The sequence below is a fragment of the Micromys minutus genome, assembly GCF_963924665.1.
Source record: "Micromys minutus genome assembly, chromosome: 2".
Taxonomy (NCBI): Eukaryota; Metazoa; Chordata; class Mammalia; order Rodentia; family Muridae; genus Micromys; species Micromys minutus.
The window spans coordinates 41,768,222-41,789,675 of NC_137971.1; the positions used below are offsets into that span (position 1 = coordinate 41,768,222).

At 40.9% G+C, this 21,454-nt stretch overlaps 1 protein-coding gene across 1 annotated transcript in view; it reads left to right on the plus strand.

Annotated features, from left to right (window-relative positions):
* Positions 1 to 21,454, plus strand: part of PCSK5 (proprotein convertase subtilisin/kexin type 5) — a gene marked incomplete at its 3' end in the record, with an annotated part of 393,680 nt that overhangs the window by 284,363 nt on the left and 87,863 nt on the right. The window contains exon 21 of the mRNA XM_080912751.1: positions 17,677 to 17,779. Within this exon, the coding sequence (XP_080768877.1) occupies positions 17,677 to 17,779 (103 nt within the window). The remainder of the gene's footprint in view (positions 1 to 17,676; positions 17,780 to 21,454) is intronic.

Sequence of the window (21,454 nt, forward strand, 5' to 3'; positions counted from 1 at the left end):
TGTCCTTATTAAAGAATTTGAATTTGTAATTGAGTGTTATGGCTCAAACTTTTCACCACTCCAGAGCCTGGGGCAGGAGGATCACTGCAAGTTTGACATGGGTCTGGATTACATAAGGAGTACCAGGTCAGACTGAGACTCAAAGTGAGATTCAAACAGTAATTGGGGCTGTGGCAGACCATTCTATCCACAGAGTAAAGTATAACACTGGAAGTGTGGTGGGGGGAATAAGAAAAGATAGTTTCTCTGTGCTGGCCCTGTGGCTGCATGGTGGTGACACCTACCTAGACTTGGAGGGATATGAGCATGTCAGCAAAATGATATGCATCTTAGTTAAGGTTTCCATTGCTGCAAAGAGACTATGACCTCAGCAGCTCTTATAAAGGGAAATATTTCATTGGGACTGGCTTACTGTTTCAGAGGCTTAGTCCATTATTGTCATGATGGGAGATGCATGGTGGCTTGCAGGTATATATGGCCCTGGAGAGGTAGCTGAGAGGTCTACATCTTGATCAGCGGGCAGGAGGATGTGGATGCCACCCTGGGCATGACTTGAACACCTGACCTCAAAGCCCACCTCCAGTGACCACTTCCTCCAACATGGCCACACCTTCTAATAATGCCACTTTCAGGAGCCTTTGGGAAATACCTTACTTCAAGTCACTGCAATAATGTCTAATGAATATGGAGATCGGAGGGTCCTGAAAATCGTCCACGTGGAGACAATAGGAGGCAGAGGAGGGAGGATCGGTTAACTGGAGTAAAGACATGAAACGAGAAGAGTTGTATACGAACCATTACTGTCAGGAGATGTTGGGACAGAGGAATTAGGGGGTTGTTCAGGGGATGAAACTCCCTACACCTCCCATAGCGTTCCACTGAGCAATCTGGACATGACAAGGCTTCTGTAATCCCCAAGTACTATTTTTGCCTTCATTTCTCTTCTTGTCTTCCCAAAAATGATGATTCCCTCCCTCCCCCCTGTGTGCACAATTGGGTATAATCCCACAAGATGAATTGTGGATTGTGTGATGTGGGGCAACCTGATAAACTCAAATTATCATCTTTCTCTGTAAGCTCAGGTCCTGGAGGAGGGACCAGTTTGCCTGAAGTAACTTACTTAAATAGACTTTGTAAAAGCTCACTGATCTGCCCACAAAAGCAAGCTCAGGAGCACTGTGCATTTAACCTGCTGACACTTGTTTGTGTGTAAGACTTGGCTGCTGATTAAGAAGCAAGTGCCCTTGGGACCATCTTTCAGAATACTCACAAAATCCAAGCAGATGAAGCCATGGTGAAAACAGCTCTTCGTAACTATTTACCTTCCTGCTTCTGTGTGGGTGTGACATCGTCTACAGATGTATGGCCTTCCTGCCAAACAGTGATGCTGGCGGGGTGGGGGTGGGGGGATAGGACAGCCTCTCTATGGGAACAGGCAGGTGACGACACTTCTTTCATGGACTTGGCATTCTTGCATGATACTTTATCTGGCAACAGCGAATTTAGCCCCTGATTGTTTATGGCGTGCCTTTAGGCAGAACGGGTTGTGAATGCCTGCACTGTATTTGACTCGATCAACTCTTGTTAAATGTGTGTCAGAGACAGAACACAGCAGTCCAATTAGAGCAGGTCTCAAAGCAACCACTGGGAAAGTGCTGCCTAAGGCATATGGGCAAGTGGATAAAACAATGCCAGGAGCTGCACTCTAACTACAGGCCAGATCCCTAATCTTCCCAGGCTCTGTCCGTGCTACATAACATTTTCCTACTGACCCAAGTTCGAACCCATGAACATTACTCTTTTCTCTCCACTCACTTCTTTATGTAGGCCATTAAAATTTATCAACAATAACAGTAATAGCATTTATTCACATGCCAGGCACAATCTCTTCTGAGTACTTTTAATTCTTCAACAAACATACTTATCAAAATAGCTTTTTGAGGAAGGACTGTGTGGTGATTTGGAAACTACATATCTCCCAAAAGTCCATGCTTTGAAGAAATGACTTCTATTATATGTCACTATGAGAAGGAAGCAGCCTCTTGTCTTGCAGACATGGAACCTCATATAAAGAAGTTGGGTCATTGTGGCCATGATCTTAATGAATACTGACACCCTGGCCAGTTTTCTTTTCTTCTTATTTATTTATTTATTTATTTATTTATTTATTTATTTATTTATTTATTTAATTTTCTGGTCACCATGAGTCTACCAGGTTTACCCTGTCGCGCTTTTTCACCTTGGTGGACCATGCTGCTACATGTCCAAAGCAACTCAAAGAGTGACCCAAAGTAAATGCTTTCCCCTACTAAGCATTTTAGGCCAGGAATTTGATTATAGTGATTGACCAAGAGTTCATTATTATCACATTTTGTAGCTATAGAAACAAGAGTTACGAAAGCTGTGTAGCTAATCCAAAAATTACTGATATGAGTGTAAAGGTAACTTTTACTCACTGTATTTAACTGTCATCTCAGAAGCTTACTGCTGAATAAACTCACCCTTTCTGATCTCTGGCTAGCTGGTTCAACTCAACTGCTCTGACCCAAACACCTCTCCAAGATGACTAGTTCAAACTGGCTTCTTTTAACTTCTCGCTGAATTGTTCTGCTTGACCTCAAACTAACTGTGGCAATTTGTTCTATTTGTTGAGCTCCTTCTTACTCTCTGGCTTCTACCACTTCTGCTGACCTGCACTGGACTGCATGAACTTACCATGGATGAACTCACCTGCACTGATTGCCAATCACAATCTGTTCTGTCTACTCCCCCCTCCCAGATGTATTTTATTTACATTTCGAATGTTATCCCATTTTCCAGTTTTTCTTCCATAAACCCCCTATTCCATCCCCTCTCCCACTGATTAATAAGGGTAGCTTCCACCCACCACCTCCCACCTCCACACCCTGATAGTCCCCTACATTGGGACATCAAGCCTTGGCAGGACCAAGGGCTTCTCTTCCCATTGACTCCCAAGAAGGCCATCCTATGCTACCTATGCAGCTGGAGCCACAGTTTCACCTATGTGCACTCTTTAGATAGTGGTTTAGTCCCTGGGAGCTCTGGATGGTTGGTATTGTTGTTCTTATGGGGTTGCAAATTTCTTCAGTTCCTTAAATCCTTTCTCTGACTCCTCCATTTGGGAACCCTGTTCTCATTTCAATGTTTGGCTGTGAGCACCTGCCTCTGTATTTGTCATGATCTGGCAGACCCTCTCAGGAGACAGCTATATCAGGCTCCTATCAACACGCACTTCTTGGCATCAGCAATATTGTCTGTGTTTGGTGCCTGTATATGGGCTGGATCTCCAGGTGGGTCAGTGCCTGCATGACCTTTGCTTCAGTCTCTGCTTCAAACTTTGTCTCCATATTTTCTCATGTGAATAATTTTGTTCTCCCTTCCAAGAAGGACTGAAGCATCTACACTTTGGTCTTCCTTCTTTTTGAGCTTCATGTGGTCTGTGAATTGTATCTTGGGAAATCTGAGCTTTTGGCTAATATCCACTTATCAGTGAGTGCATACCATGTGTGGTTTTTTTGTGGCTGGGTTATCTCACTCAAGATGATATTTTTTTACTTCCATCCATTTGCCTAAGAAATTCATGAAGTCATTGCTTTTAATGCCTGAGTAGTACTCCATTATATAAATGTACCACATTTTCTGTATTCATTCTTCTATTGAGGGACATCTGGGTTCTTTCCAGCTTCTGGTTATTATAAATAAGGCTTCTGTAAACATAGTTGAGCATGTGTTCTTGTCATATGTTGGAGTATCTTTTGGGTATATGCCCAGGATTGGTATAGCTGGGTCCTTAGGTAGTATTATGTCCACTTTTCTGAGGAACCGCCAGACTGATTTCCAGAGTGGTTGTACCTCTTTGCAATCCCACCAACAACAGAGGAGTGTTCCTCTTTCTCCACATCCTCACCAGCATTGGCTGTCACCTGGCTTTTTGATCTTAGTCATTCTGACTAGTATGTGATAGAATCGCAGGGTTGTTTTGATTTTCATTTTCCTGATGAGTAAGAATGTTAAACATTTCTTCAGGTGCTTCTCAGTCATTCAATATTCCTCAGTAGAGAATTTTTTGTTTGGCTCTGTTCCCCATTTCCCATTTTTAATAGGGTTATTTGATTCTCTGGAGTCTAACTTCTTGAGTTTTTTTTTTTTTTTTTTTTTTTTTTTTTTTTTTTTTTTTTTTTTTTTTTGTATATATAGGATATTAGCCCTCTACCAGATGTAGAATTGGCAAAGATCTTTTCCCATTCTGTTGGTTGCCATTTTGTCCTTTTGATGGTGTCCTTGGCCTTATAGAAGTTTTGCAGGTTTATGAGGTCCCATTTGTTGGTTCTTGATCTTAGAGCATAAGCCATTGGTGTTCTGTTCAGAAATTTTTTTCCAGTGCTGATGGAAAAAATGGAAAAAAAAGGTCTAGATTCTCTTTCCTGTGATTTTCTCATGGGAATTGAGTGTATCCTAACTCTGACTCATTCTGTCAAATCTTTCTCTGATTTGTCACTTTGTATACTCCTCAATTAGATGACCAAAAAACCCCAAAACAAACAAACAAATAAAACAACCATAACAACAACAAAATCTAGCCAATCCCCCCCCCCGCCCCCAGTTGTTACAGAAATGATAAAGACTATCAACTCTTAGTGTGTCACTGACTTTCTCAAACCTGCCCTTCAGAGCTTCAGATAAGGACTATCTATCTGACACATCATTAGCCTCATAACCCCTAAGGCTGCAGTTTCCACCTCTGAAATAACCAATATACAATATGACCTGGGTTGGGTTTGGGCAAATTACAAGAATACTATTGTTAGTGTTTTCAGAAAGAAAGTTAGGCTCCCCCTCATTCTCTTCACTCCATTTTCCTTCCCTTTTGGTGTTATTTAGATACTAGAAAGGCATGAAGAAATTCAGACTTGGAGAAATGAGCATTCAGGAGGCTGAAAGAGATGGCCTCCAAGGCCCACAGCCCAGTGAGCTGCAGCGCTATGCTCTAGGACCTACCCTGTCAGCCAGGATTTACCAGAGCCCCCTCCTAGTTGGTTTCTTAGGTTTTCCTTGTGTAGCTATGCTAGATTTTATGTCATCCTAAATCGTTAACGCCTCCCCTTGGCCTGACAAATATACTCATAGCTGACGTCATCTACAGTCCCTATCAAAACTCCCTGTTCATTTCTTCAAATGCAGGTCGAACCTTCTGCTCCATGCCAATCACTTGCCCTCCTCTAGATGCCTTGCTCATCCCAGCCTCAAGCCCTTGTCTTCCTTCCCCTCTTCTCAAATAGTGTCCATTTTCCTTTTTACCACTGTACTGATTTGAATAGGAATGGCGCCCATAGACTCATATGTTTAAATGCTTGGTCTTTAGGGAGTGGCTTTATTAGGAGGTGTGTCCTTGTTGGGAGAAGTACATCATTGTGTGTGCTGCAGGCTTTGAGGTCTCAGAAGCTCAAATTCGCTTCTTGCTGCCTGCCAATCAATATAGAACTCTCAGCTTCTTCTCCAGCACCATGTCTACCTTCAGGCTACAATGTTCCTCATCATGATAATGGAATAAACCTCTGAACCTTAAGCCAGTGACAATTAAATGTTTTTCTTTATAAGATTTGACATGGTCATGCTGTCTCTTCACAGCAATAGAAACCCTAACTAAGAGAACCACTTAAACATATCCAACCTTTCAGGCCCAAGTCAACCATATTGAAGTTCAACAAGCAAATGACCTTAATGAATTTCACCCAAAGAACACAAAACAATCCAGTTACAGTCTCTGATTTCTTCAGTGAGCCCAAAACTGAGCAAGAAATTGCCCTTTGTTTGTAGAGGAATCCAGTCAAGAGCAGCTGCTTGGGCTCCACTTTCAGTTATGAATATGTGGTGTCTTATGTTTTCAGTTATTGAGATGAGCTGATTCTGTGTGGTTAGTGAAGGATAGGTACACCCAGAAAATGACCCGGAAGTGAATAGTTCTGAGCCGCATGACTGAGGTATTTAAAATGGCAAATTCACCCCAAATAAGTCATTATTCAGAGTTTCCCCTGATAGCCTCTGCATCTTAAACTATTTGTAATACATTCCCTTGGGATCAGGTGTGTGAAGTGCCATGTTAGGTGGTTCAGGGCCTTCAGGGTCCAACCCATGCCTTTCTTTCATCTGCATTGACTCAGCATGATGAGCTGAGGTAGCCTGCTGTTCTCTGGAAACTTGGTTCCTTGATCCCTCCCTGAGGCTGAGCTGGTGAGTCAGGTCCTCCTACCCTGCCCAAATCCCTCCAGCTGCCGTCTGACCTGCTTTGACTCCTCTTTGCTTTCAAGATGGATCTTGATAGTCATCTTAACCAGATTTTACATGGTATGATTTGCCTGGGGGCTCGAACTCTCCTAGAGAGGCCCAATCCTTTGTTCACCAATAGCCAAAGCATGCAGGGACATTGGGAAAAGCTGCTTGTGGACTAGGAGAACGTGAATGTCTTTGGCTTATGCAACTGTCTAGTGTCATTTAGGTTGTAATTTTCTAAAGACAAATTTGTAAAAGATCAGCATTTACTATGGAATAGAAACAACCACTTCCTCCAGTAGCAGGAATGGAAGAGGACACACAAAGTGGCTGAAGGAGAAGAAAGAGGAGAAAGCTGTGGCTGTGCTGTTTGGCAATTATAAATTCAGGCACTGGGTCAAAAGATAAAAGAGGCTTTGGTGCCAATCAAATATGGCCATTGTTGCTTTGTTATAAAAAGTTAGTATAGTAGTTAGTAAAAGTTTCGGTCCATTCTTCTAAGTGCTCCCTGAAAAGTTGTGCTAAGAACTTCTCTAGGGGTTTTATTATGTTTACCCATGTACTTCAAAGCTAGCAATAGTGTGAGAAACATTTTCTGTTTCTGGGCAGGGAAATGAACAAGGAAGTACAGAGTTGAAACAATGGCCTTATGTAGAGAAGTTAAAGAAAGGTGAATTGTTCAAAACCACCAGTCAATGATGAGGAAATGTGGCGTGCTTGCCGGCAAACGCAAGGAAGGGCCTGGGCTTGAACCCCAGCAAATCAAACAAAATAACAAGAGTGGCAGAGGGGTGCTGAAGCTTGCGTACCTATAGAGAGCATTTTCCTCTCATGTTGTTTATCTAAGAGCCCCCACTGTGCTCACTGGGAAAGCAAGAACTAACATTGATCTGAGCACATGCTAGAGTTCTATACCTTTCAAAGCAGTTTTCTAAAGACAGTCTCATGTAGTACAGGCTACCCTTGATCCCATTATTTAGTCAAAGGTGACTTTGAACTCCTGATCTTCCTGCCTCTACCTCCCTAATGCTGGGATTATTGGCTAGTATCAAAGTCAGAACTTCATGCCTGCTAGGCCAGCACTCTACCTACTGGGCAACATTGATAGCCCTTGAAGCACACTTAAAGTGATGGGTAATTTAATTATTCTGACCTCTTTAAATGCACCTGTGATTATTTCTATCTTACAAATAAATTGACTAGGGCTCAGAGAGTTTCCATAACATGGCTAACGGGGTTCATATATCTAGGCAGAGAGGAGATAGAATCTACATTTAGGAAATCTCAGTGTAAGTCTGAGTGTTTAAACTGGCTCCACTTCCAAAGGAAAGCATTATGTTCAAAGAGGGGTGAGGACCGGTTAAAGTCTTGAGCTATGACCGCTATGAAGCTATGAATAAAGACAGGCTATAGTCGGCAGAGAAACAGCAGAGACTCTGAGTCCAGGATTCTGAGTCTTTTATTGCCGTCCCCATCCCATCAGTGTTCATTCCACATAGGCATGGACCTGCACACACGCCAGTGTCCTCACCTTTGTGCTCACTTGTTTTCAGGCTCCATCTCATGAAGAGATAACACACAACTGATCTTCATAGCTTCCAAGTAAGAAAATAGACACCTTTTCACTCAAAGAGGCATATGTTGGTAATCCTACCATTTGGGAGATCAGTAGTTCAAGGTCACTCTTGGCTACTTCAGGAGCTCAAGGTCAGCCTGGGTTATATGAGACCTAAAAACTAGGGTTTATACATTCATACATATATAAAGTGGTCCATGACTAATGACTACCCTGTAAATGGATGGAGCCTCCCAGATGGTAGGCTCTTTTAACAGCTGTGCCCATTTCAGAAAGACTTTGCCACTTGAGAAGACTACACCCACAACTCTGTAATTTTCCACAGCAAAATTTAAGGCAAGCTGATTTCACTCTGATAGAGAAAGGTTGTCTCCAAGGGCAGTTAAAAAAATAAATAATAAGTAAAATAACTGCGTAGGCTGCATCTTGCAGCTCAGTTGCTTCAGGGGGTCTCTGTCTTCAGCCCACAGGGTCACTCATTTTCACTGCCTTATTGCCACCCACATATGTAGCCAATACATTCTCCAATTCCTTAATTTGGAATACAGTCTGCCAGGGTTTGAAGACTGTTCCGAGAGTTAGCTTCTGAGGACTGAATTCCTAATTCGGACAAATCAAGCTTTGAGTTAACGCTAGCCACAATGTTGACAGAAATGTAATGTCGTGACAGTGTTATGTATTTAAAGTTTTTAGTAACCATAGTGTTTTGCCATCCATTGTGCAAGGTGCACTGAGGTCTGCTTTCCCATTTGATCCCCACCACGTGCCATGAGAGGTTATTATTCACATTTCACAGAAGAGTAATGTCAGGGAAGTATGTGTTTGATTAATTTGAGACAGCTGGAGAAGAGACTCAAAAACCAAGCCCAGGTCGGTGACTCCAGGTTTTCCTCATTTGCAGAGCATGATGTCTCCTGTTCTGCTGACACAAAACACTGAGCAGTCTTCAGTTCTCTATTTACACTCTAAGGCTGTTTTGAAAAGCACAGCGTGGTCACTCCCAATGGAACGTATGGCAACCTGACAAATGGCATGGACATGTTTCCCTAGTCACCATTAGGGGTTCCAGGCTCCTCACAAATCTGTCATGAGATAAGCTGTAGAACAGCACCCATGCCTGTGGTGATGCTGACAGTGACCCAGTTAAAGGCTAAGTTGTCAACTGCCGGAGTTGGGCTGGACCACAATTCTAGGACTGGGCGTGCAATTCTGCCTTTCCCAGGATTTCCCTTTCCTCCTAATTAGAGAGTTGCCTAAGACATTGATGCACACTAAGACAAGTCAGTGAGAGTGTAGAGAAGTGCTGGGGAGGAAAGGTAAAGCCAGCAAGTCCTTTGCATTGAGGAAGGGAAAGGGGGTAAGTTGAAGATGTTCCTTCCGTGGCCTAGTGGGATGGAGCAGCTGTCCCAGCTTATGATTGATGACGTGATGACAGCAGGCTAGAAGATTCTTTGAATTGCTGTGGAAATGAAAGCAGGGGGAAAACAGATTATCCATGTATCAGAACTTGAACCATAGCAGGAAATGCTTTGCTCTTAGTCCGCTCTGTAGGAAGGACTTAAAGATTTAACCATTTGTACCCTGGCTCTCTTGACAAGGCCAGAAGTCTTTGGTATGCACCATGGACTATAGTTCTAATAATGTCACCTGCTATTGTCTCTCGAAAGACAAAGAGAATGGTATGTCCCTGGGTAGCAAGTGCTCCCCCAAGTTAGAAAATTACTCCTGCAGGCTTTCCAAAAGGGAGAGAGAGAGAGAGAGAGAGAGAGAGAGAGAGAGAGAAGAAAGTCAGAAAAAAGAGAAATTCAGAAAGAAAGACAGACAAAAGAAAGAAAGAAGAAAGAGGGAAGAAAGAAAAACTGACAGAGAGAAAGACAGATAGAAAGTTAGAGAGAGAGAGAGAGAGAGAGAGAGAGAGAAAGTCGGAGAGAAAGAAAGTCAGAGAGAAAGAAATTCAAAAAGAAGAAAGAAAGAAAGAAAGAAAGAAAGAAAGAGAAAGACAGACAGAAAGAACAGAGAGAAAAACAAAAAGAAAGTCAGAAAAAAAGAACAAGAAATAAAGAAAATCAGAAAGAGAGAAAGATAGACACAAAAGAAGGTAAGAAAGAGAAATAGACAGACAGAAAGTCAAAAAGAGAGAAATACAGAAAGAAAGAGAGAAAGAAAGGCAAAAATGAAGGTCAGAAAGACAGAAAGATAGACAGACAGAATGGAAGAAAGAAAGAAAGAAAGAAAGAAAGAAAGAAAGAAAGAAAGGAAGGAAGGAAGGAAGGAAGGAAGGAAGGAAGAAAAAATCAGAAAGAGAGAAAGAAAGACACAAAAGAAGGTAAGAAAGAGAAAAAGACAGACAAAAAGTCAGAAAGAGAGAAATACAGAAAGTCAGAAAGAAAAAAGAAAGAAAGAAAGAAAGAAAAAAAGAAAGAAAGAAAGAAAGACAAAAAGGAAGGTCAGAAAGACAGACAGAAAGGAAAAAAGAAAGAAAAAAAGAAAGTCAGAAAGAAAGAAAAAAAGGTCAGAAAGACAGAAAGAAAGTTAGAAAGAGAGAAAGACAAAAAGAAAGTCAGAAAGAAAGAAAGAAAGAAAGAAAGAAAGAAAGAAAGAAAGAAGAAAAGAAGGAAGGAAGGAAGGAAGGAAGGAAGGAAGGAAGGAAGGAAGGTAGGAAGGAAGAGGGAAAGAAAATGTTGATCAAATTGTAGTCTCTTACTTCTGCTATGGTGTGCCAAATCTCTAATAGCATCAGATACCACACCTTTGCCTCTCTGAGACCAGGCCTTTTCTACTACAAGTAGAACAAGCCTTTGAGGATTAAAATCCACAATGAGTAGAAAGAACGAGTATGGCATTAGACCCTTTAAAGACTCTAGTATCACTTGCAGGAATAGAAAGAGAGCCCATTCAATGATCAGGACATTTGGCATGCCTGCCTGCCCTGGCTCTCACGGGCTCATGTGACTGAACACTCGGCCTCTAGCTGGTGAATCTTTTGGAGGTGGGTCACTCCAGAATTACTTTGCTTTCTGCTCTGACATTACATGAAAAGCTGCTGCCTCCGGCTCCCACCACTGTGTAATGGAGTGTAATCTCTGAAACCCAAGCCGAGACAATTCTCTCCTGTAACAAAGACAATGTGCACACTGAAGATGTATAAAGCACAGCTGCCCAGCACACTGTCTGCATGACCAGGACATGATAGGGTCTGCAGGTTCAGTGGTGCATGACAGATAACCATTACACTCACGACGTTTTCTCCCCTGGGATCTGATTTTACTTCACTGTCTACCCCATTAATTGATGGAAGTCATACACATGAACAGGGTACAAGGCACAGAGGCTGGCAAGATGGCTCAGTGGAAAAAAGGCACTTGCCACCAAACTTGACAACCTGAGTACAATTAAAGAACCTACATGATAGGAGGAATGAAACAAATAACTTGTCTCAAATTGTACACACACACATGCACACACACACCTACACATACACACAAACATACACAAACACACATAAGCACAAACATACACACAAACACACACACAAACAAAGACATACACACATAAACACACACAGACACACACACATGCACACACACACACAAACATACACAAACACACATAAACACACACAGACACATGAGTAATATATTTGCATCTCATTTCAAAAGGAAAAACAGCAGTATACTTTGCAATCGTATACACCATTGAAAAGCTAAACTGAGTTGAGAACATATGGAGGGCTTCATCTGCTTGTTTTCTCGTGAGAACACTTACCCTGTACTCTCTGGGGTTTTCAGACATCCAGTTTCTTGCTGTTAACTACAGTCCACATGCTGTAAAGTAAAGCTCACAAACTCATTCCTCTGACTAATTGATCAGCCTCTCCCTACATTGCCCTGGAAAACCTCGTTTCTCTTTTTGTCTCTGAGTCCCACTTTTGCAGACTGTACAATGAGAGCTATGATGCCGATCCCTGTCTGTGACTGCTCAATCCTAGCGCCATCACCCTAGGACTTAGAGGGAATGTTCACTGACACAGAGGCCACACCAAAGCCCTTTAGTTAAGGGAATGGTGAACAAGAACCTATATAAGTTATAGTTTTTTTTTTTTTTTTTTTTTTTTGGTTTTGGTTTGGTTCCCAAAACACCAATGTTATATTCTTTCCAGGCAGCATTTAAGCAGCATCAAAAATCCTGTCCATGCTGAGAATGTAGGTCAGTATGCTACAGTGTTCACAGGCAGTAGGAATACCTCGGCTCAATCTCTGGCATTCCAAAAGAGAAAGAAAATCTGTTTCCTAGAGATATGATAAGTTTGCTTTACTAGTTAAAAATGATATTCTGAATTTCACCTAAGGGCTTGGTGCCTAGAGGTGCAACAAACTGCTTAAGAAACTCAATTGATTTGATTCACAAATGACCTTTTAATACACGGGGCCATTTGATCAGAGAAACATACATTTGGAAGGCTTAATCAATCATTATAAAAATACAGTTGGTGCAGCATGCCTGTTCTGTGTCCATTCGTTTTCACAGTGACCTCCCTTTTGATACTGCTGTTACCTCACCAAGTGCTTTAAGTAGGGCATGCACTGCTTTCTTTGTATAAAGAGCAAACTACTTGCACTGAAACACTGAAAGAGCAATTGAATCCACCACAGGGGTACGTTGTAAAAAGGGGAAGGGATGGGCTCTGAGTTCCTGGGGCACAGCCCAACTGTCACTTGCCTAGTTGAGTTAATTTATGCAAAAGGTTTCATCCATCTGAGCCTCAGATTCTCACTCACAAAAGAGGTTTCTGTCTGGGCTAAATATTCCATAGTACAGCACTTGTAATATGGAGAGCATCGATGAATAGAAGCTTGTGTGCCTGCAGCATCCCCTCTGTACTCAGGGAGCTTTAGGTACATTCTATGTGTGTTTTAATGTAGTCAGGGCTCAAACAAGGATGGAAAGAAGAGTGCTACCTCTTCATTCTGCCCTTCTAAGAACGTGTAAGCCGAAGGAAGCTAAATATTTGCACGTGTGTTGGATCTAAAATTTACGATCCAGACTACAGGAGTGCCAAACCTGAGGATGCCAAAACAGCATCCCATGTGTCAACAAACAGCATACAGACACATGCCTAGGCCTGAGAACAAGAGAGACCCAGGACTAGGAAACACAAACTCTGTCAACCCAAGCATCCCATGGGGAGGGAGGTGTACCAAAGGAAATGCTGAGAAAATAGTTTAAAGGAGCAGTCTATCAGTTCCTGCAGATACAAAGCCAGACCAGGGAGGTTGGTGGGACTGTCCTGGCTGCCTGCCCCCTTGCTTTTTTTTCACCTGCAGTGGTTACTGGGGTAGGGAGAGACACAGAGGATCACCTCTCCTAGATGGCTCCCTTCTGATGGGTTTATCTGTACATCCAGTGCTTACCACTATTACCTCCCTCAAGCCTTTATTTGACAGATCTGTACCCTAAGACAACTGATGCTTTTTATCCATCCTCCCGAAAGCCCAAAAGAGTTTTGTTGCTGTTAATATTGAGTATAGGCTGTTAGGTTAGATGGTTTTTAATATATATAGATTAAATATTATTTTATTTTTTATTTATTTTATTTAAATTATTTAATTTTATTAAATATATATATATATATATATATATATATATAATGTTCTAGCCATTTTCATAATTCAGTTTTGTCTCTGCATGTGTGTTCATTCACATATTGTGTGGCTATCACCTCCATCTATCTTCAGAACACTTTAATCTTTTCTAATTGAAACTCTGGACCCATGAAACTCTTAACTCCTTATAAACCCTCACCTACTGTTCCCTAGAAATCACCATTTCACTTTGTCCTTTGACTTTTATTACTCTGGGGGGGGACTCTAAAACATTTGCCCTTTTGTGATTGGTCCATCTTTCACTTGGTATAATAGCTTCAAAGTTCACCAGTGTTGGAGACCTTGTCCAAATCTCCTTCTCCTTTAAAGCTGAGTGACTGTGGAGGCTTTAAGCTAAGGTGTTGCAGTCTCAGTTGATGGTCTCATTTATTGAGCCCTGCTATAAAAACATCAGCTTAACGAGGCTTTAAAAACTGACTTATTTCATTAGCATTTAATTAGCTGAAAGTGTTGCCAAGCATTCATTGTAGCTGGCATAAAATAATAAATGTATAGCTCTTTTTCATGAAAATTGTCTTCACACAATGGTATTTTGAAGTCGGAGGCTATGTATTGGCTTTCTTGCAAAGAGATAGTATTATTTAATTAGTACTTGGGATTGTGAAATTGTTCAATAAAGTCACATGATTCCTGGTACCTGGGTGATAAGCCGTCTAAGTCGGTTTCACACGGGAGGCTGAAGATAGTCAATAGTCAGGCTGCTCAGTGAAACAACCAGCAACACCAAGCAGCTGGATTCCCAGTGCCGAGTCCTCCTCCCCACTTACTAGCCGCTTTGATAAAGCATTGTTTGAAACACACATCTTAATCTATCATTTAATATTTATTTCTTTGTTGGGATATATATTTACACAAACTCTACAATGGACTTTGTTTGAACACATACAAACAATGCTTCTATAGAGCAAAGCTCTTGAGATGAGTATGATGGAGCACAGAGGTAAGGTGAACAGGAAGTCAAGGTCATGTTCTGCTACTTGTTGGGTTTAAGGCCAACCTGGATTACATGAGACCCTGTCCCACAAAAAAAAAAAAAGGTGGGAGATATAAACAAGTAAAGAGTAAGGGGGAAAAGGAAAGAAGAGAGATGTGGAGGGGAGCAGTAAGCTAGCTCATTTCCTGGCCATATATACCTAAAGTCTATTATTATGTCTTGGATTGTGTTTTATAACTAGGGAATCATAGAATGCATGTTCACCTCTCTGGATGGCCTCATGTGAGTTCCTTTATAATCTAAGATTATTAATAACATTTCATTGTTGTCAAGGATAGAAGTAGCATAGCAAGCTGCTTGCTTGTACACTTCTAAATTTATAAGCATTCATTTTGAAGCTGGGTCTTCAAATTTCCCTTCTTCTCCATGTGATCCTGGGAGTCCTTTAAACCCCTGTAAAACAGGATTAAAAGGAACTAATAGAGAAAAGGAAATGATCCAACCACAGGAAAAGTAGGATTCGGACATAATCATAGAAGTTGCCAGAAAGAAGAGCTTGTAGGATAGGTGAACAACATGCTGGCTCCTGGCATCTCTGCTAAAAGTGATTTCTCCTAAGAATTTTGTATATCACGCCTGTCATAAACATTCAACTTCATTGTGCAACGAAGACAGATGACAAGAATTTGCTGTTCCAACAATGCAAAAGAAAAAATAGTAACTTCCTTATGTCCTTGGAATCTGACTTCCTCAGTTCCAAATGTGCGGGCGAAGACTTGTGCCTGTGTGTAAGGAATGAAGGGAGTTGTTTATGTGACTAATTGGACATCCACATAAATATGGGGATTGGGGCAGGGCCCTCTATTGTCATCTGTTGTAAAGCCAGTACTTACTCTAAAGTGAAGAGGCGTGCAGACTGGAGAGGGATGAACCATTTTAGCTGTCCTTTGGTGACTCCCTTACATAAGCTTCAAGGTCACAAAATGTTCTCCATTTTGTTTCCAAGTACCAAGAGAAAAATAAACAGCCTTGGGGAGTCACTTCTCAGGAAGGGGAGGGTCTTGGGAAGGTTTTAGTTTAGGGGAGAGTCTTTGTGGATGCTGTAACATTAAGATATAAAGAGGAGAAATAGCCCAAGGAAAGAAGGTAAAGAATGGAGAGTTGACTATAGGGTACACTTTCCTCAAAGATAGGCACAAAGACAGCACTCAAGGCGTCCACACAGAGTTTAGGCATTGAGGAAAAGGAAACTGAGGAAACTCAAATATCCCATCCTCCAGTTAGGAAAAGTCTTCTTCTGAGGAGTATGAGAAGAAAGTGAGTTTGAAGAAAGTTTGGTGCAGTCCAAGTAGAGAGCACAAGTGTGTAAAGGCCCGTGCTTATTAGTTGTTCACAGCCTGTGGAGTCTCTGCTCCTTTGGGGATTGAATGACCCTTTCACAGGGATCACCTAAGGCCAGCAGAAAACACAGATATTTGCATTATAATTTGTAACAGTAGTAAAATTACAACTATAAAGCAACAACAAAATACTTTTATGGTTGGGGGTCACCACAACATGAGGAACTGTATTAAAGGGTCGCAGCATTAGGAAGGTTGAGAAGCACCGCTTAGATCATGTTCATCAAAATTGCAGAGCTAGGGAAGGCTCAGTGGTCATTAGATCTAACATGTTATTTTATGAGTGCTCAGTGGAGGCCATTATGGCTGAGCAGATCAAGAGAACACATAGCCAGGGTACTGCTGAAAATGGGGGAGAATTAATTTTCCACATAGGCATGGTGGTGTACTCTAATAACCCTGGCACTCAGAAAGCTGAAGCAAGTGGGTCACAAGGTCCAGGGCAGCCTGACCTGTATAATAAGACCCAGGGCAGCCTGACCTGTATAGTGTGAGGCATTGTGAAAAACTAAGTCACCAAAAGATTGCACAAAATAAGTGAATGAATAAATATTTCATTCTCTGGCTCATTCTGTTGTCACCTAAAACCTGTCTCTGTAAAACCTCCCTCTCCCTCTCCCTCCTGCTCTCCTCCCTCTTTCTCTCTCTCTTCCTCTCCCTGCCTGCTCTCTTTAGTTTCCTTTCTTTCCTCTCTGTTGTCATGAGAGTTGGACATATTCTATCTGTGATTGATTCGGGCAAATCTTTTTTTCTGATTCATCATTTTCAAACATGGCTACTTACCTTACATTCTACAAACCCATTTTACCTTAAAGGTATGTACTAAAAGCATCTCTTTATTCCAGCCATCGGATTAGGGTGTGTGCCATCCCAGCCAGATCACACAGACCTAAAAGGTCTTTTGAGTGCCCTTGCCAGAGCAGCCATGTTACTGGATTAAAATTGCTCTATAATGGGAAAGACCAAGGATGGTATGTTCCATCCACATTCATCTGAATGCAACTACAGCAAGGCATGGGTAATCTTAGAACATCATTGAAGTGGCTTCACTAAGCCATGAATGGTCATCCTACCTCACTACTCCAGGTGGTTCTCACATTGACTAGCTCCAGATGATTAAACAGCTGTCAAATTCAAAAGTGGGGTGAGGCCAAGTGAAAGCAATGGTTCTGCCAGAATCTGGACAACATTTTGTTCAGAGGATTATCTGTTCTCAAACAACAACAAAACGTGGCGTTTTAGATCTGGCTGGAGAAACCTCTCAGACTGTTGTGATTTTGAGTTTGATTGTTGTTGTTTGATTTGGTTTGAATTTTTACAGTGACAAGAAGAGGTGTGGTGTGGAAGAAGGGTTGGATTCATTGAGTGCCACCCTGTCTTTGATGCCTTTGAGCAGATTGACCTCTCTCTACCCCTTTGCTGTAGTGGCGATTTCCTATGTTCAAGAGAAATTTGTGAAGCTGCACTGAGTTCTGTACAAACCCCTATGGGAAAGATAAACTTTCCATCTGAATGAAAAACCCTGTTCTGTTTCTTCACTGGTAATCTTTAAGGATAACCTCTAGTTCATGTATGCCAAATTTCAGTCAAAACACTACTTCTATTCTTTCCCTAAAACTACAGTCCTTCCCCTTATATCATGCTTAGACAAGATGTGGGTGTGGCCTGACCACTGTTTGACTTAAAGCATATCCATGCCTTGTGTTATTTCCATTGCTCAAGTAGCCAGCAAGAGCTCTGGTTAATCCCCAACTATTAGCCCTGGCAGGCTTGCTATGTGGAATAAAGTAAACACCTACATTTGTTCCACAGGAGAATATATTGATGAGCAAGGCCACTGCCAAACCTGTGACACTTTATGTGCCAAGTGCTGGGGTCCAACTCAGGAAGACTGTATCAGCTGCTCCACAACAAGGTGAGTGACCATTTAGTGATTCCTGGGGATGCGGTATAGAGATGTATTGATCACCTTAGTGGCACCTAATAGGGCTATTAGACACAGGAACCAAACTTCTTCTTTTCTTCCCATGACATAGATATTCCCTATGGTCTGGCCAAAACCTACCTCTGTAGCATCCTCTCCCATGAGGCTCAATACCCTTGGCAAAGAACAATTTTCTAAATACTGCAAGAGCTATGTTGTTAATAAAAACGATACCTTTGAGATCACTTTTGACCAACAGAATCTCCCTCAAACAGCATTTCAATTTTCTGGTATATGTATATACCAGAAAAAGAGAGAAAGAGAAAGAGGAGGAGGTTCCGTCTTTCATGGGGGTAGTGACGTCACTTGCTCCCAGGTGTGGGTGAGCATCTGAACCAACGTACACTGGGGATGTTTGGCTAATTCATGGCAATGGATGCACCAGGTCTCTATCACCTGTGGGTGGTACCGTTGCTAAGGGCAGGAGCGGCCTTAGTGCTAGCATTAATAGAATTAGCATTTTCTCTTTTTGAAAAATTACGATGTTTGTTAATTTATTATTTATTTATATATGTGTATGTGTGTGTGATCTATATCCACCCATACACGTGTCTACAGCACTTATGTGAATACCAGAGAACAATTTATGAGAATAAGTTCTTCCCTTCTAACATGTGAGTCCTGGAGTTTCAACTTAGGTCTTCATAGCCTAATCCTTTATGACCTTCTACTCTAAAGGCATGTCTATCAGAGCATGTATATCCTTAGAAAAGATATCTGTTTCCAAATGCTTTTCTTCACTAGAGTATGAAATCTCACATTTGCATCTCTTTCCCCAGTACAGTGCAAGGAAAACTGGAGGCATTATTACATGTCAAACAGAAATAGCATGCAATGAAATGAGCAACACTGCTAATCTAATGGACATCTCCAATAAAAAGGATTGAATGTCTAATATATATTTTAATCAATGCTCCTCTGGCCTAGCTTTTAATAATTGGAAGCTTCTGGGTGATGGAATTAATGGCCTTATCTATGCTTAGCTAAATGTGTATAAAGCTGTGTGGATCTCTCTTTCCCTCCCTCCTTTGCTCCCTCCCTCCCTCCCTCTCTCAACTCTACTGAGATACTCCTCTGCACAAGGGTCATTCTGTCCTTATTCTTCCTCAACACTGACAGTCCTGTGAGCAAGGGCTGTATTGTATTTATTTCCCACAGTGATAAACATATAGTAACAGTTTTATAAACATTTGCTTGTTGCACATATGTCATTAAGACCATGGGTTTGAATGAAAGAATTCCCTCAGAAGCAAAAGGCAAGAGATACAGGACAAAGACCAAAAGGAAGGATGGAAGGAGAAAAGGAAGGCTGAAGGTAGCAAAGTGCAAGGAAAAAGTAAAAATCTCAAGGATTTCCAGTGCTAACCACGAGAATGCTTTCTTCTTAATTAAGAAAATGTAGTAGGTTTCACTGATTATTATGCTATATTGTCGGTATTTCACTCTCACCAATTATCCTAATAATATCATTCACAAAAAAAGATTTCCAGAATCTACTCCTCATGTTTTATGCTTTACTTGTAACCTTTCCTTTGACATGTCTGTTTGTTTGTTTTATCTTTCTTGACTGATAGTTTTGAAGATTCAATAGGCCCCTTGTTTTCACGTATTAATATATTTATCTCCCTTTTAAAATTATTTGTTTCTTTTTACAAAATGTCTCTTTAAAATTTCATATAATGTACTTTAATCCTATTCACTCTCTCCTCATCTCCTCCCTGATCCACCCCTCAACTTTGGGACTTATTTTTCTACCCACCAAGTCAAATTTCTGCTGCATCTATATCTTGGATGTGTGGCCTTCTGCTGGCGTTTGGCCAACTTACCAGGAGAAACATTCTTAAAGAAAAATGACCTTTTTCTCCCTGCACCTACCAGTTGCCAATAGCTCCTGGACCAGGGGTGGGACTTCATGTTGACCATCCTATCCATGATGAAATTTCTGTCTTACTTCAGCTTGCACTGGGGCTTGTGTGTAATGTCACAATCACATTGAGTTTATATCTTCACTGCTATATATGAGGGGCACTGTTTGATTATGTTTTTCTACCGCCTCTGGCTCTTTAGAGTCTTTATGTTCTCTCTCTGCAATGATTACTGAACCTTGGGGAGAGTGGCTGTGATATAGATTGTTGATATGTAGTTGAGCATTCTGCAGTCTCTTATTCTCTGTGTACTTTGTTAGTTGTAGATATCTGTGTTAATCACCATCTACTGCATATAGAAGGATCTCTGATAAAAGTCAAGAGATAAATTCATCTATGGGTATAATGATGTCATTAGGAATTGGGTTAATGCACTGTCCTTTCAACATAATGTTAATTTTAGATTCTTTCCTAGTTCCTATGACCTGTTTAACCATAGGTTTATGGCTTGATAAAAGTGCCATACTTTATGTCCTGAAGATGGGTCCACAAATGAGTTTCATGTTTTTGTTCTGAACTTAAATCCAATCATAAAGTTACTGGTTACTCCCACAATGTTTATGCCACTTTTGCACAAATGGTTATGTCCTATAAGGTTAGATGTTATTGTAGCTTTCAGGATCACAGTTGGATAGGACTGATGATCACTTTTCTCCTTTAGCATTATATATGTACCACCTCACAGCACTATGAACATTAACCAGTAAGGGTGAAGCATTCAATTGAGTACCAGCTAAATTTCTTCATGTCTTATGTCTTAAGTATGTGGTCTTCAGTAATAAGCTTTTAATGTTGAGTTCTTCAGAGTAACCAATAGCATTTACAATACCCCGACTGTTTAGAGGTCTTTGAGACTTTACAGGTCAATAAGTCCAAAAGAGTTCACTCATTCCTGGTACCAGGTCTTTTATTTGTTAATCTGTGGTATCTGGTAAGTGTATTGAAATCCTGTTATAAGATAACTCCATTTTAACTCTTTTCCTATATGTGTATAATTTAACTATCTTTATACCTATAGATATACTTATATAGTAGAAAGTTTCTACAGCAGTGTATGTTTCCTTATAACTTTTCCAAAAGGTCATTGGTGTTATTTATTTATCTCTCCCATATTTTTTTTCTACCCTGTCCTCCTATTTCCCACTCAAATTTAACCCCTTCTGTTCCTTTAATCCTCTTTGAGTCTATATATCATTTATTTCTCTCTCCCCTGCCTTGGGCCTCCCAACCATGGCCCCTTAACTAATTTTCAGGACATATGATTATTCCAAATGAAGTAAACATATTTGAAAAGTAAAAGCTAATATCCATGAATGAGAGAGAACATATGATGTTTGCCTTTCTGAGTCTGGGTTTCTTCACTCAGAATGATTGTTTCCAGTTTCATCCACAGCATAATTTTATTTGCTTCAGTCAGAATGGCTAAAATCAAATGAACAAATGATAAAAAATTCTGGCAAGAATATGAAAAAGAATACTTATTTACTGCTGGTGAGACTGAACAGTCACTATGAAAATCACTATGGATGTTCCTCAAAAAGCTAGAAATAAATTCATCATATGATCCAGCTATAACACTCTTGGGCATATACCCAAAGGACTCTATATCTTATTACAGAGTTACTAGCTCATCAATATTTATTGCTGTCATAAAATCAGCCAAGATGTTCATCAACTAATG